Source organism: Malus domestica, chromosome 03 (genome assembly GCF_042453785.1).
Source record: "Malus domestica chromosome 03, GDT2T_hap1".
NCBI classification, from domain to species: domain Eukaryota; kingdom Viridiplantae; phylum Streptophyta; class Magnoliopsida; order Rosales; family Rosaceae; genus Malus; species Malus domestica.
This window is the reverse complement of record NC_091663.1, coordinates 34,348,885-34,367,991: the sequence shown is the minus strand read 5'-3', so window position 1 is coordinate 34,367,991 and position 19,107 is coordinate 34,348,885. Positions and strand designations below refer to the sequence as shown.

Below are 19,107 nucleotides of genomic sequence, written 5' to 3'. Positions count from 1 at the left end.
CTCATGTTTTATGGAAGCCCTAAACGTGTATAATCACTAAAGGGAGAATTGAAAGTAAGTTTCAATTCACAATCGATTTGAAAAAGTTCTAATCGCCCACTGCCTCGCTAAAAGGAACCTAATGGATCATACACCGTGTAAGGTAGATATTGAAGAAACAAAGGAGATGAGTAAGAATAATTAAATGGTTAAGGATTAATTAATACGTTAATTAATCAAACGAATAAGTTCGTTAAAGACCTCGGGATAGTATTGGACCTTAAGGCCCAATGGGCTTTGAACGTCAAATCCATTGACTTAAGTTGTATGACAACTTAATGAATAATGATTCACAAAGGCCCAAATAGCCCAATAATACCCTAAGGCCGGCCATTTAGAGGAAGGGTAGTGAACTTGCTTTAATTACAAGTTTGCCACTCCAATGAATAAAGGTATAAATATGACTTTATAGCCAAAATTCATTTAGGGTTTTTTGAGAAAATTGGAGACAACACAAAGCTCTCCTTTCTCTCTAAAGAGGCCGGCCACCCTTGGAGGGATTAGCTAGTAATCTTTCTCCTCCAAGGTCACTCATCTCTTCTTCACATCTTACCTTGGTGTGGAGACTTAGAGGTTCTCTATTTTTTAGAACTTGGAGAAACATATTCTTCCATCCAAATCCATGGATCTAAGAAGCAAGGAATGAAGGCCCTCTCCTTGGGTGATTAGCCTTTGCTTATGCAAAGAGGAATCTACAAAGGTATAAATTTCTCAACTCACTTTGATTTGAGTTGAGTCTTGGTTCACCAATCTACTAGGCTTTGAATTTCATGGTTAATGTTTTGTTTTTAAGTGCATACAAGCATGATTCCGCCTTTTAATTGTTAATTGCATGTTATAGATGTTGCTTAAATGAACATGTTTTTCACAAAATTCTCCTTCAGTAACTCTAGCAATTCGAAATAAGACTTCATAGTTTAACACGCAAAGGCATTCATTCATATTCCTAACTGATCAAATAATCACATAGATAGGTATACCACATCCGTCGGATTTTTTAATCCATAAGTGAACGCCTCAAAGCGAGTTAAGAGGGTGTTCCGTGGTTTTGGAACTATTTAAACTAGTCCATGTATTTCTTCAGGAACTTACATGTAAAACTCCACATATATATATATATATATATATATATATATATATATATATATCCCCAAGGAGAAATACTAACCACATTTCATAATGCTGCTATTAATCATAGGATATTTGAGAGAAACCTTGCGTCGTAAGGAGTGCATCATATCACACTATTTCATTCATCTCATAACGCTTCCTTTCCCACTTGTAACACAATAGAGTTACCTTGGGCAGTGTAGGAACGACAGGTTCAAACACACTTTGGTAAGGAATTTGACCTAGATTGTTATTTTGGTTGTCCAATCAGTTCTATGTTGTCATTTAATCATCAGAACACGGTTCGATATCGTCACTTTTTATTTATGTCGGTAGCTACCATATAAGTGAAAACATCATCGATGATAATCTCATTTCAATTCCATTTTCTCATCCAAACTAGTATACTGGACCAAGAACTTCAAGGCTCTAGAGTAATCCGGATTAATTTCATGAGAAGGAAATGATTTGAGACAGCGATCTAGTTTAGATTCATTGTTGTGCTATGTCTTCCTCTTCCAGGGAAGTGAATCCTACGAACCGAGTGATATGTCATGCTCGAGGCCAAGACAGATTGATTAGCTTTCTGTCGGTGTACCGAACCGTCCAACAAGGGCATCCAAATCGTCCAATAAGGGAGGCACACCCTCCAGGGATGTTGACTCGACGTCCGTTAAGTACATATATCCTTACAAGCATGTTTGCAACTAGTATATGATCTCGTCACTTTAGCTAGATCAGAGTAATGCGTCTGGAGCAATATTCTGAAAGCTAGAATTTATCGCACTTGTGCGGTACGGGGATCGAGATAAGACATAATGGGCAACGTCCACGCAAATTCGTGCCGTTCTCAAGCAACGTTGACATTCTTATCTCCCCCTAACGGCGACAAGACTGTCTTATTAAAGTGACAACCCACAAATGAGCTGTAAAGAGATCGCGTGCAAGGGATCTAAGAGAGCTAGTGTGAAGGAGAATCATGATTGACAAAGATTCACATCCTTCTTTTAGGACCCATGTTGGTACGTTGCGGCGGCGAAACTTGGTACATAGAATGCACACCCAAATGCATAAATAAGAAAATCGTCAAGTTCGTACCCAGTAACCAACTGTAACGTCATATAGGTTGGGTGGCAATGGGCTTCAAGGCAAACCAACATAGCTGCATACAAGATTGCATAACCCTAGGCAGAAACTAAAAACTTGGTACATTCACAAAAATCCAAGAGATCATTTAAATTGCGCTTTATAATCGCTAGGCGAGGTTATTTGGGGTGAACATGGGAATTCGATGTTCAATTATAAACCCCAAATACATGCAATACTTTATCGAAAAACCATCGATATAAACTCTCCGGCATTATCCAGTCTCCCGGACCTTAAGGGATAAGTAGGGTGGTGAACCCTTAATCGGCCAAGAGGTTTAGCAGCAATGTGTGTAGACAAACATGTGACCAGTTTGTCGATTCATCAACCAAAACCATAAGTATTTATATGGTCTGCATTTTAGTTGGATTAGTCCACATATATTCCCTTGAATCCACTGTGAAAAGAGAGTCGTTTCTTTTCTTTGCGAGGGATGATATAAATATCAAAGTTCCCAAATGGGCCGGCTTTGGTAAAGTGTGTTTGTAGGTACAAGATCCTTACTTCGGGTAAGGAGATGCATTGTAGCATCTTTGTTCGACCTAAGTGTCCCAAAAGGTTGTGCCAAAACTAGTAAACTGCTCGAATCACCCGACTCTAGGCCGGCCACATATGGCGTGTTTCCATTTGGGAGACAACACATTGGCCCCAAATCAAAGCTTCAGGCTCAATCTTGGAGGTGATGTAAAGATATTTCACTCTAATTTCTTCAGTGGTTTCATTTATGATCATTGTTCTCTCGAATATCCTTAAAAACTCAACAACAGGGAGAATTTAAGGTCCCTTAAATGGTAATTCAGTGCCATTCATACAACGAGGAGCCTACCAATGCTCTTAATCAGGTTGGATAGACCTGAAGTCGTTGTTAGAGATGTGATTTAGGTATAAAGTTAGTGTGTGTCGTATTACATTCATCTAGACAACTAACTTTCCCACATTCCTACCCAATCACGTGTTTAATTGAATTGGGTCACATGTATTAGGAAACATGATTCAATTAACTCATATTCGAGGACAATATCAATAAAATTATCCATAAGTAAAACAAACACCAAACGTGAATCCAAGAACATAGAAAAATGTTCACAAAGTAAATGGTTTACTAAGGGGATTCAGCCAACAAGGCCATCCATGTCAAAATTATGCTTTTTCAACGATGTTTGGGGGAGCAAAATCAATCTCACATATTGACTACTAGAATGGTACTCCTCAAAAGCATTGGTAAGGGCACGAACAGGTGCATAACCAATTATCTATTCCATCGAGACAGAAGTAGATTTTGTAGGATTAAGGCTTGGGAATATTATCCCTTTATTCTTGAAGTCTTAGGTCTTAGGTGTCAAGGATCACACTTCGGGCATGATGCCACACCTTGGCAGGCCCTGATTCTACCATATGTTTATGGTAGTAATCAGATCCAAGAATTTGATAAACTTCTGCTTTCTACACTACTGCTTCAGGGGCAAGTTAGAAACAAGGAAGGACGAGAAAAATATTCTCTAGTCAAAATTCGATCGGATTTATAAACTTCAAAATTGTACTCATTCGTGGACGTAATCATGGTGTGCTTCGGGCAATATCTTTCATGATTATATGGTCCATCGGAGCGAGCCAAAGAGCCATGGAATCCTCGTTCGGGAGGTATTTCCATTTGTAATGTTTTGGGCATAAGTCTTTGAATGAAGATCATGGCGGAGGCTTATTCAGCTCTTCCTTGCCATTGTTGGCTTCAATGGTTTCTCAGCTTCTTAATAGCCAAGTGGAGATTTACGTCTTGTACCCACATATAAAATGGTTTCTATTAGAAACATCCAAATACGGGAAATCAAACTTGTGACGGTTTGACAATCCATTGAATTTGGATGGAACAAGATTGTGATTTATGCTATGGGAATGAATAATCCATAAGCATGAAAGTTAGAACATTCGAGTTCTAAGACATGGTTTTCATGAAAAACGTCGGGTTTTCATGGGTGTATTGTTTTAAGAAAACTACGGGTTTCAAAGGCACTAAATTTGAAACTACAGGTTCAATTTAGTTTATGAACATTTAGTTCATAAAAGGGAGGTTCCTGCAAGAACACAGAATGCAATATGTTGATTTAAGTGTAATGGATTTAAGATTCTTCGGGAACTTAAGTGTGAGAGCTTCGTTACTACGAAAGTATGTCAACGGTTCAAAGTATAAAAATAAATTATTGAATCGTTAATGTCCAAAAGTGATATTCAGGTCAATAATTTTAGATTCATTATCGGATTAATGGACTACAAGTCACTTTTAATTAATTCAATAAATCGGGCCATACGAGGTCGATTGTAGAACCAAAATAATATTAAAATAATATTATAGGGTCGAAAATACCATAGCCCAAAAGAGGGTTGGGTGCCGTGAGCAAAAGAAGTGCTCGGAGATATGCTACAAGCCACGGGTGCAAGGGATAAGACCAGCCATGAAGGCTGGCGTGTTAGGCTAAGAGGGGTGGGTTCAAGGCCCAGCATGTTTGTTGGCCTGTGGGTTTGGTGTGGGGAGCCCAGTTGTATGGGCTGGCTGCAAAAAAACCTACAGGTTGAGGCTAATTCAAAGCCTAGCAAGCATGGCAGCTTGCTATCGTGGGCCGAGACAAGGGAGCAGGGTTGCAAGCTCGTGCCTGGGAACAAGCCCAGCATGCTTCTACATGTGGGTTTGGGCTCGGATGGACCAGGGCTATCAGGCCCGTGTGATATGTAAGTCAAGTCGAGGCTTGGTTGTGTCTGATATGGAGCAACAGGCCCAAAAGGGCTGCGTAGATGATCCAGTTTGTCGATGCCATCCCACGGTGATGCTGTGGTGTTGCCACGATGATGCCAAAGATTACCCAAAATTTGCTTCTAATTTATTTTATATACATTGACTCACAAATTCCACATGGCAATTTAATTGTGCAATGCATGAAACAAATATATATATTGACAAAATATAAACATATACAATATATATATATCGTAAGGAAAATATAAACATAGGGGGTTCATGCATCATGGGGAATGTTTTCATGCTTCAAGGTCATTTCAAATATCTTACTTTATTTTAAGAGTACCTGATTGGCAGAAAACATCAAAAGCCTTTGAATTTGTAGAAGATCCATCTCGGAAAGCCGAAATTGCATCTCCAATGCGTTATATCACGTTCAACATAGAAGAATTAAATTAAATCAATACCATGTAGATCAATTCAATAAAATAATAAATTAATCATAAAAAGAATGATTAAAACGTAATACTCTCCGGATTGAAGATCAAACTCTCTTTAGTTTAGCATCAAGAGCGTGTCAATAACGTGTTGTAGGCATAATTTACTGAACAATTATGGAGGCCATAGAGAGAGAGAAAGGTGCGGCAATAATAGAGAGAACAGAGAGATGTGTAATTGTGGGTGTGTGTTATTTCACCCCATTGTACTTTTATTTATAGTAGTATGGAAGGTTAATTCTTTATCCTTTAGGATTACAACATTTAATAGGTAATCTACTCCTAATAGGAATATAAGATACATTCTTATATTTATTAGGATTTACACAATCATATTCCTAATATAATAAAACTGCAACACGTCATAAATTATTTCAATTATTTCAATTTAGAAAGAAAAAAAAATTATGACAAATTTTACTTTTTCAATTTTCAAGTTGTTAAAAAAATGTAGACAGGTAAAAAAAAAGGTAAATTGGTAAAAAATGGTAAATGGGTTAAAAAATGGATAAACAGTTACGGTTAAATAGGTATGCAGTTATGGGTATGGTTAATCGTTTATAAACGGTTATTGGTATGTGTATAACCATTTAGACAATTATCTAATGGGTAAATGGGTAAACGGTTATGGAAAGAAAAATTTAAACAGTTATAGGTAAAAAATGTAGTTACCCGTTCGTCATAACCGTTGTCCATCCCTAATAATCACATCATGATCAGTGACTTCCGTCTACAAGAAAAAAGCACTTGCACAATAAAAAAAATAAAAAAATAAAAAAACTAATGAAAATTGTTTGAAAACTTTGAATTTTAATGATAAGGACAAAATAAAGAGTAAAGTGAATAGTACCAGGTTTGACTTTTTAGTGTATAAATGTGGTTTTTCGTTAAAGTGAACAGTACCATGGGCTTTTCGTTAAAACTCCCTAAAAAAACCGTCAGGAAATGGCCATTTCTTGGTGCTTCTTATCCCACGATTAAGGGCCTTTTTTTTTGCAACATGCACTAGGTTTCTTTTCTAGCTCTTTTGCTTTTTATCTAATATAACTGGTACTAAGAAAATTGAACTCAACTCACTAATAGGCACCGATATACTGGTTTGGAAATTTTAATTAGATGCATATTTAGTCAAGTTTAAGACATGTTAAAGGAAAAGAGAAAAAAGAAATGAAAAGGAAGCACCAACAGTTACTTCTCTTGTTGGAAAATTGTACACCAAGTAAATTCAGGAAGCATCAAATACTAGCAGTGCTAGGTGATAAAGTAATTCCAAAATCAACATCTGTGGGTCATCTTTTGCTAGGTGATAAGAGTGACTTTCTTATGTACGTCCACAGCTGGAAACCGAAAAACAAAAAGGGAAGTGAGTATGGAATAGCTGTTGTGATCTTTTTGATGTTGGTATAGAGTATAACAAGTGTAAAGGAGAGATAAGTAACAAATTAAAGAAAAAGGGTGAAGAGAATTTTCTTTGTAATTTAGCAAGTGTAAAGGTAGAGTAGAGAGTTGTGGTCACAGAAGAAGTATCTTCTTTTGGAAACTATGCTACTTTACAAGTTAAACATGGTTTACTTGCCAGAATAAATATGAAGACAAACGTCAGTGTTGATTACCATTCATATCAGGAAAAGAAGAAATGTACCCAATAATAGATGAGGATTCTCTCACGGATGAGGATATCAAGGGTATGGACACAGAGAAGATCAAGAGATACTTGTTCCAAATTGCCATGCGGAGCAAGTGGAAAGCAGTTGTTAGAATCTATAGGCTCAACGAGGAGGCTCACGGGGCAAAAATCACCAAGTCAGGTGACACAGCACTACACGTAGCAGTATCTGATGGCCAAGAAGAACATGTTAAAGAGCTAGTTAATCAGATTACTGGAAAGGAGCTTGAAATTCAAAACGAGCGAGGGAATACCCCTCTCCACATCGCGGCATGGATGGGAAACGAGACAATGTGTTCGTTCCTTGCCAACGCTCATCCATCGTTGGTCACTACTTTTAATGTAGACAATGAGACTCCTCTATTCTTGGCTGCTGTCTATGGTAAAAAAGATGCCTTCTTATGCATGCACCGCATTTATACCCCTACCCTTGATGATCGTCGGAAACGCTACAATTATTGTAGGAGGAATAACGGTGATACCATCTTGCATTGTGCAATTTCCGGGGACTACTTTGGTAATTAGCCCTTAACTTGATCACTTACACACACACACATATATACCAGCTATATATACTCCCTTATGATATGTAAAATCAATAACAATGTGTACCTTGTTGGTTGACAGATTTGGCATTTCAGATAATTCACTTGTATGAAGATCTTGTTAATTCTGTCAATGCGCAAGGCTTTTCCCCTCTCCATCTTCTGGCTACCAAGCCTTCTGCCTTCAAAAGCGGGAGCCACCTCAGCCGATTCCAAGAAATTATTTACCACTGTGAGTACTAATACAGAATATTATTGGTAAGATTGAAATCTAGTTACATGTATCACCTTACTCATTCTTTGTATATATATATGGTAATTTGGCAGGTATATATGTTGATGAGCTCAAGGTGGAGCAAAGGAAACGATCTAATGAGGGGATAATTAAGACATTCAAAGAGGAAGAGAATCCCGAACATCCAGAAAACTACCAGACATGCATCAACTTCATTAGGTTGTTCTGGAGAACAATTCGCCTTGGTAGGGGAATTCAAAATCAAATATCTCAAAATACCTCAATTGTTCGAGTATTTCTCCTGCAACTTGATGCAACCATAGAAGTATAATCATAGCCAAGTGATTATATTTTAGACTTGAATTTTTTATCTTCATAGTTCGATGTAATTCCCTTATGCTCACTACTAAAAAGTAGGTATTCATTTTGCAGTTACCAAAAAGGAAGACAATCAGAAAGAAGAAACACAATCAGCAGATACAGGGAACGTCCCCCAAGCACCTAATCGTACTCACACGATCAACACCATCGATCAGAGAGGAGAGAAAAAGTCAGCAGATCCAGAGAACCCTATAGAACCTAGTAAGCAAACTCTTAACACTTCAAATCCAGGTAACTTCTAAGGAAGGCATGCTGTGTAACCTTTCTACATTTACACTTTATTATAATGTGCTTTAAGAAGGATATATATAATAGTTTCCTCATTGTAGTAAGGGCAATAGTCCTCCTTAATGCATAATTTGTCACATGTACAGATAACAAAAAGTTGAAAATAAAGGGTTTAGGATAAATTTAGAATTCTCTACAATTTTACGATTCTCGAATACAATTTTAATATTTTATTCTTCTTCATAAGGAGGTATTTATAAGATTATAAATGAGCAATACTAGGAAATAAATCAAAACAATCTTTTGTCTATAAGACAATGAAACCTAGACCAAATCAAATCATCCATGTGTCAAAAAAATTGACGATTATCATAACATTTTTTTTTCTTTAAGATGAACCGTCAATTTCTTTGAAACGGCCTCCAAATCGAATAGATTTTCTAGCGATGATGATGATTAAAGAACATGAACAGTTTGGCTTAATTATAATGTTACGGTGAAATGATATCCCGTTATAATGGTGGATAGAGATTTTCCTTTCTTAGGAAAGTATTGTCTGTTCAGGAATCAATACTAATATTATTATTTTGACACATTTGACAGGAGTAGAAATCCTGGACCTAATTTATTCTTACCCTACCCTCCCAAATATAGGGAAGCAAATTAAGGTTTAGGGTTTATAAAATCTTTGTTTGTCGAGAAAATTTTATATTTGCTGTTGGTATTCAGACCACCTTCCAACCTAATCAAATCTAGAACTACAGATTAGGAAAAAATGAAGATATGAACGAAAGGCAGAGAGGAAAAGAAAACACAGAGCAGAGAAGATTTTCACGATTTGGACAATGTTCCCAGTACTTAGGACAGCTGCCAAGGCTTTAGGCCAACAACGTTACAATTCATCTCTGCCATACATGTGACAGCAGATTAGAGTTTAAATCAAAATGCAAATTACCAAACTAGACATTATGCTTATGCAGGGTCGAAATCCAATCTTGAGCAAGGTAAAGGACACAAAAAGTTTCCCGGAAACTACAACACCTGCTTTGAGTTTGTCAAGCTTATATCAAAGGCACTGCTGATTGTTCTTGGCTTAGGTAATAAAGCCACCATGCACTTTTCATTTTATCTCCTAATCTCTCTCAATTAGATACATAATTTTCTTTATCTAATCATTATATGTTGTTTAAAGGGTCTACGGAGATAAGAAAGACAAGGGAAAAGAAAGAAAAACACAAATGGTCCGTTCAGATCATGACCGAACTCTTAGGACGAGCTGTCATGTATGTGTATGAAGATAGTGGTATGATTCCGCAGGTCACCTCACCACTTTCCCACAAAGAAAAAGACAATGATGACATTGATGAGACCACACCTTATAACATTGCTGATGGCGGCGCCGTCCTTATGCCCTCCCATAGCGCCCTCGTTGTTCCAATGCATCAACAGGAGGCTGAGCAGCCAAAGAATGGTGAAGAAAAAACCCCAGAAGGTAACTGCTATTTGACTTGCTTAATTAGAATTTATTGTGACCCGTCGTAACAACCCTAATAGCTTAACTATTTCAAATCCTAAGGTCATAATCCTAATTTAAAGCAAATTACGAAAATAATAAAATTCTAAAAAATACCCGACACAATGATTGGCGTTGGCAATGCATAATTTATCACATTTACAGATAACATAAGGATGAAAATAAAGGATTTAGGATAAATTTAGAATTCTCTATAATCTTAGGATTCTCGAATACAATTTTAATATTTTATTCTTCTTCATGAGGAAGTATTTATGAGATTACAAATGAACAATACTAGGAAATAAATCAAAACAATCTTTTGTCTACAAGATAAGGAAAACTAGACCAAATCAAATTATTCATGTGTCAAAAAAATTGACAATTATCATAACAATTTTTTTTTCTTGCAGATGAAACGTCAATTTCTTTGAAACGGCCTCCAAATCAAATAGATTTTCTAGCGATGATGATTAAAGAATATGAACAATTTTACTTAATTATTACATTGATACGTGAAATGATATCCCGTTATAATTTTTTATGGAGACTTTTCTTTCTTAGGAAAGTACAGTCTCTTCAGGAATCAATACTAATATTATTATTTTGTCACATTTGACAGGAGTAGAAATCCTAGACCTGTCTTACCCTACCCTCCCAAATATAGGGAAGCAAATTAGGGTTTAGGGTTTATGAAAAAAAAAATTTTAAACAAACAATATTATCTACACGAAAAAATAGAGAGTGAGCTAAACCTTATAATAGGCTACACCAAGAAGTAGAGAGTTGACTTAACCTTACAATGAGTTAGCAATAATATGGTTCAATTTCACCTTTGACAAAAATCAAACTTAAAACCTCTCATAAGTGAAAGAATTTTATATATGTTGTTGGTAAGGCTATAGGGCTGCAACATTACAATCCATCTCTGACATACATGTGGCAGCAGATTAGTGTTTACTCAAATTACAAAACTAGACGTACAAATGGACAGCAGATTATTAACTTGAACAATTGCAGGGTCAAAATCCATTGTTGATCAAGGTCAAGGAGACCAAAAGATTCCCGTAAACGACAACACCTGCTCTGAGTTTTTGAAGCTTTTATCAAAGGAAATGCTGATCGCTCTTGGCTTAGGTAATAAAACCACCATGCACTTTTCATTTTATCTCCTAATCTCTCTTATTAGATACATAATTTTCTTTATCTAATCATTATATGTTGTTTAAAGGGTCTACACAGATAATAAAGATAGGGGAAAAGAAACCTACACCAAATCAAATCTAATCAAAATCTTAATTAAATTATAGAAAACCACTAATTAAATCATATAAATTCACTAATTAAATCAAATCTCTAAAATACTTTTCCTTTTTATTTCCAAAACAAATTAAAGCTGTTGATCACTTGGCAAACTTCGGACCAAAATAGAATTGGGTTTTCATGCTTCCTAAGATTCGTAACACAAATCAGTATATCACGTGTCATAACATAAGTGAAGAGATAATTTATAGCGTACTGACTTGTGTTATGTTTACATTGAAAATTTTCTCATCAATCCTCTTACTTATCCGTTATATAGAAACTAGATTTTAATTTTTAAATAAGATGAAGTTTAGAAAAATGTCTTATACAAGATTAAAATTTGTTTTTGGTCCTTACTAGATTGAATGTCTACATATGCATTTAATGTCTTTTTTTAATTTATAATTCTATGGTGTCCATGAATTAAGTTTTATGAAAAATATTGTAATTAAATTTTAATACTCATTTGAATTCAAATGAATTAACTTTTATTTGTTGACATTTTGCATCACCAATTCATTGTAAGTATCTTACATAAGAAAATATTTTGATAGACTTTTCGGTACACTTATGTTTTTTTCATATTTTCTTATGTGCCACTTACAATATATTTAGGTACGGACATTTTGGTACACTAGTTTAGGATAATATGTTGAGGTACGGACATTTTGGTACCCTAGTTTAGTATAATATATTTAGGTACGGACATTTTAGTATAATATGTTTAGGTACGGATTTTTTTGTACACTTAGGGGGTGTTTGTTTGACGGGATTAGAGGGGACTGGATTAGACTAGACTGTAGTCCTGTGTTTGTTTCATGCCGGGACTACGTTTAATGGGACTCGCCTAGACTAAGTCGGACTAAAAGCTTCGTTGAAGGGTCTTCGCGAGGCCCCCGAAATTGGTCGGACTGCTAAGCCAAATCTGCTCGCTTCACCCCTCCCTGTTTCGTTCCTCCCATCTGCTTCTATCTCGTGTCCCACAACCCTTTTCAAATCCAGATCTCGCAAAATTCAAAAAATTTGCAACGGGATGATCATGGTTGTTTCAATCACACATGCACCCAGAAAAACTCGAACCCAGATAACCCAGAAAATCCCAAAATTCGAACTTAGAAAACTCAAAAACCCAGGAAATCCAAAAAAAAAAAATGCAGTGGGTGATCATGGTTGTTTCAACCACACATGCACCCAAAAAAACCAAACCAGATCCAACCCTTATCCTCCACCTTTGAGCCAATCACACATGTAGCCCACCTCCTTCAATCTCTTTCTTGCTCTATGTTTTGATTTTAAGATTTGCAAGTGATTTTGTGAGAGGAAGTGAAGAGGCAGGAGGAAGAGGTGAAGTGTAGAGGAGGCGAAGAAGATGAAGTGAAGAGGTAGAGGATTTGCAATAAAAAAAAAGGAGGAACAAAAATGGGAGAAAAGGGGAATGGAGAGGGAGAGGCGGAGTGAAAAAATGATGAAGATAGATGGTTCTAGAAAATAGGGAAGAAGATATGGTAATGAAAAAATATTAATTGATATATTAAATTAAAAATAAAATATTAATAAATATAGATTAAATAATATAATATTATAATCATGCTTCTTAGTCCGACACTGCACCAAACGCTTCACTAAGTCAGTCCAGCTTAGTCTAGTCTAAGTCAGTCTAGCTTAATCCTTGAAGCTAGTCTAGTCCGAGACAATCTGGTGCAACAAACGCACCCTTAGGTTTTTGTATATGTTCTTATGTGCCACTAATGCATCATACTATATTAGATACGGACATTTCAGTACACTAGTCAGTAAAATATATTCTGGTACGGACGTTTAGGTACCCTAACTAGAGAAAGTTAAACAAAATTAATGAATGAAAATGTGTATAATAATAAATTTAAAATTTAATGTGGAGACATTAAATAAGATATCCATTGAATATTAAAACAAAAATATAAAATCAATTTGATTTTTTTTAACAAATGATATTATCTGTACTAAGGGGGTGGGGTAGTGAGCCAAGTCTCACAATGAATAAGCAATAATGTGGTTTAAATCCTCATTTGGCAAGAATCGAATCTAAGACCTCTTACTTACAAGTGAAGAGGAATACCATTAAACTATAATAGTAAGTGACATATAAATTTGAATTAAGTATATTGACTAAAATCTTCTTCAATGATTAAAGTTTAAAAAGCCCTTTGTTATACATCAAACGGCTTGATAATTTCTAGGGTCCTCAGCAGATAAAAAGACGGAGAATATAACCCCAAGCGTAAACACGGAAACGCCAATACTGATTGCTGCAAGAAATGGGGTGACTGAAATGGTGGAGAAGATCCTTGAACTTTTTCCAGTGGCAATACACGATATGAACAAAGAGAAAAAGAATATAGTGTTGCTGGCGGTAGAATACAGGCAACCCCATGTGTACAAGCTCTTGCTGAAAAGAAATATCCTGAAAGAAAGTGTGTTCAGTAGAGTGGATCATGAAGGGAATAGTGCATTACATCTAGCAGCAAAGTTGGGAGAACATAAGCCTTGGCTAATTCCTGGAGCTGCGCTGCAAATGCAATGGGAAATCAAATGGTATGAGGTAACGATTCAAAGAACTGAAATATTCAACCGATGAATCTTATATTTTTTTTATTTTATCTTTTTTTTCATCATAATATTTTTATTTTAGCTATGATATATATTTTACCAAACAATATTGACACACCAACTACAATGATTTCTGTTTTTGCCGATATATAGAGAAAATTAGGTAATAATTAATCTAACTATGATATAGCCACAATAATTTTTTTTCAATTTACCTTTAGCGAAAATCAAACCTAAGACCTCTCACTTACAAGTGAAAGAGGAATATCACTAGACTGCAGCACTAAATAGCTGCATTCTTGGCAAAAATTAAGATAGTACGTATATATATGCGGAATTTGGAGAACATTTTTACTAATATTAGACATTTTAAGGTCTTCTTTTTACAAAATTTAGAAACATAGTCACACTAAAGGGCCCCTTGAACGGTTCTTGAGCCATCTTGAGGCTCTTAAATATATATGTCTACAACTTTACTAGTTTTCAAAATTTCCCCAAAATAATTATAGACAAGTGAATAAACTATAAATGAAAGAATTGGAATAATTTCATTCAGGCAAAGAAATATGATTAAAATGATAATAAATTAAGAGAATTTGAGCACTCGTCCCTATTTTGACTTGATTGGACCTTTGATCTTGAAACTAAAAATTGGTAATTATTGGTTCCTAAATTTGTCACAATGTCGAGTCCCTTTGGAGAAGCACTATTTAAATTTTCATCCAAATAAAAGATTTTAAGGGACAAATAAGGGACATAAGTTTGTAACTAAGGCCATCTCCAACCGGAAGGGCAAAACATAGCTCCGTCCAAAATTACAGCCTTGCAAAAATTATTTTTAAATGAATAATGTCAGGCTATACTCATATATCATCTCCAATTGAAGGGCTAAACATAGCTCTTTCAATAATTTATTAGTTTTAAGTTTATACTTTAAGTTTTATAGATTAATTAAGTTAAATTATCGTTAGATGTTTTCACATCTAGTCATAGAATTTAAATCAATTATTACAACTAAGGAGCTGAGCCCCAAAAAAACTAAGAGTGAGGCTACATTTAGCCAGTCTAATGCCCCTTTGGTCAAATAATGGCCTAATGGACTCCATACAATTATAGCTCAGTCATTGGTTGGAGATCGATTTTTGGACAAATCAGGTCATTTTTTGACTTTTGAACTTTTAACTCTCATCATTGGACATGGCCTAAGTTACCCAAAAGAATAGTTGCTCCACAATATGACAAATTTAGAGATTAATTCTTAAGGATTTATAATTCATGGACCACTGCCTCCGATTTTCTCATAAATTAATAGTTAAAAAATCAAATTCCCGATTTTAAGCAATTTATTTCCTAATTTGTAGTTTGTAAAAACCTCCATGCCACTACACTTCTTTGCCCGCCACAACGAGAAGGGCAGGACAGCAAAGGAAATCTTCACCGAAACCCACACCACAATTGTCAAGGCCGGAGGGGAGTGGCTAACCAACACCTCCGAGTCCTGCTCCGTCGTTGCTGCCCTCATTGCCACCGTTGCCTTCGCCACCTCAACCACAGTCCCCGGCGGCATCAAAGAAGAAAGCGGAACACCAACCCTAGAAAACCAGCCAGCTTTCGACATCTTTGCCATTGCCTCCCTGGTTGCCCTCTGCTTCTCCGTCACGGCCATGGTCATGTTCCTATCCATCTTAACGTCCCGGTACCAAGAGAAGGACTTCGGTAAGGACCTGCCAAGAAAGCTTTTGGTAGGGCTCACGTCACTGTTCGTGTCAATAGCTTCCATGTTGGTTTCGTTTTGTGCCGGACATTTTTTCGTGCTTAAAGATAAGCTCAAATACGCTGCATTTCCGGTTTACGCAATCACTTGCTTGCCAGTAACGTTTTTTGCCATGGCGCAGTTTCCACTGTACGTTGATCTGATTTGGGCTACTTTTAAGAAGGTACCACAGCGGAGTTACAAGATAACTCCTCTTTAATTTCAACTTCAAGAGCCCCTATTTACATGGGGAGGTAAACTTGAGTTACAAAAACATGGATAATTTGATTTCAATTTGCATGTTTTGCTTTAGTTGCCAATTGGTTGGAATTTGTGCTTCGTATACTTTGTTTGACGTTCATCTGTCAATTCAGTTTTTATATTTTATTGTTCTTAAGTTGCGTCACGTTTTCAGTCATTTTGTAATTTTTTTTTTTTCTACTAGTGGAGCTATATTTTCTTTTCCATTGTCATGTAATTTTTTCTTCCTGATCATATGATTTCTGTAATGTAAGAGGTTGAACAATTGAGGTTTATAAGTGAAATACAGTGATCCTTGTATGCTCATCCACCAAAGGAAGGATATACTTTGTTTACACCGATTCGTAAATTAAGGACGATATACCCTCTTCTTCTTTTTTTCTCTGAGGATCGATTAGAGATTATTAAACATTAAAATTACCACTTAAAAAGTTTAGAAGCCTGAGAGGAGTACTGAAAGTTGCACGAAGTTTATGCATCATGACGATTCTGAAAATAAAATAGGATCTTAGAAAATGGATTTCTTTTCACACTGAAAATAGTACTTTAGTAGAAAATAATTGATCAAAGCAGCTATCGAGTATGTGAACTGTTGTTGGGCTCATAGTCTTCGTTCCCATTACAATGGCACACGATGAACCGACTCCAAACTCTAGAACTCACCACAAATAAAAGACACTCTCATTATCTTTGTTAGGACAAAATGTACCATATAAAAAGAATATATTTCTTTATACATACAACAGTATATAGATTAGTCACGTAATGTGTATGATGTGTTTTATGTGTCGCACTGATTAAAATTAGTAATATCAATTAATAGCTATAGATTATTTATTTTTCGGTCATATTAAGCGGTTTTTATGCTATAATATATTAGCATATTAAGTATGAATTGAAAACAGGCTCATCATGTTAATTTGGTGTATAAGTTGATGAAATTGAGTTAATATGTTATTATATGTTAATCACGATGAGGATATTTTCGAGTACTTCGTAATAATAACTTTTTTGAAACTTGAATTTGGAGATGTACCTCAGAATTCAAACTAGAATGATTCACATTCATCTCGGAAATAAGAGTGAAGGTTAGTTTTCTTAAGTCAAGGTGTCCCTACTTCCAACTTATTCCGATTTATGTGTCCCACAACAAAGGATGATATTGACAGGAGCGAATGTTCCCAGGGTCATTCCGGTCATCTCATCAACTTATTTTTCCGAGATTTTGAAGCCGGAAAAGAGTTCAGTTCTGTTGTGCGTTGGAGCAACTCCACCAGTTTAGAGCGGGCAAGACGGTTAACTTGCCCTTACTATTCACTTTAACTAGTACTTTTCTTTGGGCGACTTCACCTGTTAAAAAGCCTATGCCCTCCCTCTTCCTGCATCTTCCTTGTGACACCTATCTTCTTAGTTAACAAGGGATTTCATCTCCTTGGCACTTTCTCTAGGCCATGATCGAGAGAGTAATCTTGCATCTGAACACTCATACAATTGCTCCCATTAATTTCTTTCGTTTTGCTAAAGTTTGAAACAATGCAGCTTAAAGCTTTAAAGTGGAGAGTAAGCAAAACAATGCAGCACATAACTAGTATTTTTTTACAAGAAGTACATAACTGGTGCTTCTTGCAATAAGCACTTCAAGTGCTTAGAAACTAAAAATTATTATATTAAAAAATGCTTTCAGTAATTAAAAAACACTTCTCAAACGACCCCTTCATGTCAAATTGGGAAACCTATTTTGTTAAATTTTTTGTACAAATGACATTTTGAAGCAAAATATATACATACATTGTCTCTAGTCTGAGTGATGTACACAAATTTTATATTCAGCATAATTTTGAATAAATTGGAAGGACCCCCCCCCCCCCCCCACCACAACCAAAACTATGAAAACTCGGAAGACAATTATTGATGTAATATGAAATAAACCGAACAAATCTGCCAAAACGATAGAGTTAGGCTTCTCCACGCTAAAATGACGTCGTATTGGCTTGCATAAAGTCCAACTTGGCCATATCTTCCCAAGTAGTGTGTAATTATAAACATTATTTGTTTATTTGATTCCCATTAGGTTTTGCAGCCCGAAATAACAATATGTATAATTATCACAGTTAATTAGAATTAGATGCCTCATTTTAGATTTTTCTAAATTAAACATCTGTTACTTTTCAACTTTTGATTAAAGTGCTTTTAATTTTAATTAAACTTTATATTCCAGGTATATTCTTAATTTAAGTATTTTATAAATTCTTTTAAATCCATTTCCATGTAAAAAAAATGCACTCAATAATATTCATTAATTTATTGTTATTTTTATGGAATCTCATCCCTTCCTCAATTTAAGGATTCAATTATATCTACTGGGGTTCAAGATTAATTGGATGAAATATAGTTTTTCCAATTTCCAACTCAACATATAAAAAAACAAGAGTTCGTTTATAATTAAAATTGAGATGTAGACTAGACTGCCTAATTTCATGCAACTGAAAATAAATTTGAATTTTTTAACAACTACCTATAGTAGAAACGTGAACTAAGAGTTTTCACATTTTTATTTTTATTTAAAATGAGTCCTTATTCCAATAATTAATTATTTAGAGTTGACAAAATATTTTTTAGTACAATGTTTTAATGTGAAAAGTTATCTTTTTTTTTTGGGTTACACAACTTACACATAACGTACCATAAGTTTTGTACGTACCAAAATATGGATAATACAATACAACGTACTAATAACTTGGTACGTACTAAATAAAGAATTGCATAACGTACCAAAAGCAATATTTTATAACGTACCAAAATACTAATGCATACCTAGATTAAATTTATATAACGTACCAATAACGTACAAAATGATTGGTACGTTATATTTAATATATCTGTTTGGTACGTTATATTTAATATATGTGCATGTTATATTTCATAATTGTATGTTAATAGGATGTTTATGTGTTTTTAGAATTTAAAACAACAAATTATTTGAATAAGAAAAATTCATTTTGAACGAATTATGATAAGATAAGATAGGAAGTTTGTGGTGATTTTAGAATATCTGTGATATTATTTTCTGAACTAGTTGGTTAATTAAATGCAATAAAAATCATAATT

At 35.1% G+C, this 19,107-nt stretch overlaps 1 protein-coding gene across 10 annotated transcripts; it reads left to right on the top strand.

Moving 5' to 3' along the window:
* Nucleotides 1–6,963: 6,963 nt before the first annotated feature.
* On the top strand, nt 6,964–16,305 carry LOC103408076 (uncharacterized). 10 transcript variants are annotated; one of them, XM_070819389.1, is made up of 9 exons: nt 6,964–7,706; nt 7,817–7,966; nt 8,062–8,214; nt 8,402–8,551; nt 9,559–9,675; nt 9,771–10,070; nt 11,112–11,228; nt 13,628–13,977; nt 15,347–16,305. In XM_070819389.1, exons 1-9 carry the CDS (start codon nt 7,160–7,162, stop codon nt 15,956–15,958), a joined length of 2,496 nt encoding a protein of 831 aa, XP_070675490.1. In that variant the 5' UTR covers nt 6,964–7,159; the 3' UTR covers nt 15,959–16,305. The 10 variants fall into 10 exon arrangements, with proteins under 10 accessions (XP_070675490.1, XP_070675489.1, XP_070675488.1 ...); XM_070819388.1 differs by having other exon boundaries at nt 7,014–7,706; nt 13,625–13,977; XM_070819387.1 differs by having other exon boundaries at nt 7,014–7,706; nt 13,616–13,977.
* Nucleotides 16,306–19,107: the final 2,802 nt, after the last annotated feature.

Coding starts and splice junctions, on each gene's coding strand:
- LOC103408076 (XM_070819384.1), top strand. CDS start 7,160: ATGTACCCAATAATAGATGAGGATTCTCTCACGGATGAGGATATCAAG. Junction 10,071..11,111: donor TGAAGAAAAAACCCCAGAAG/GTAACTGCTATT, acceptor GAACAATTGCAG/GGTCAAAATCCATTGTTGAT. Junction 13,978..15,346: donor GGGAAATCAAATGGTATGAG/GTAACGATTCAA, acceptor CCTAATTTGTAG/TTTGTAAAAACCTCCATGCC.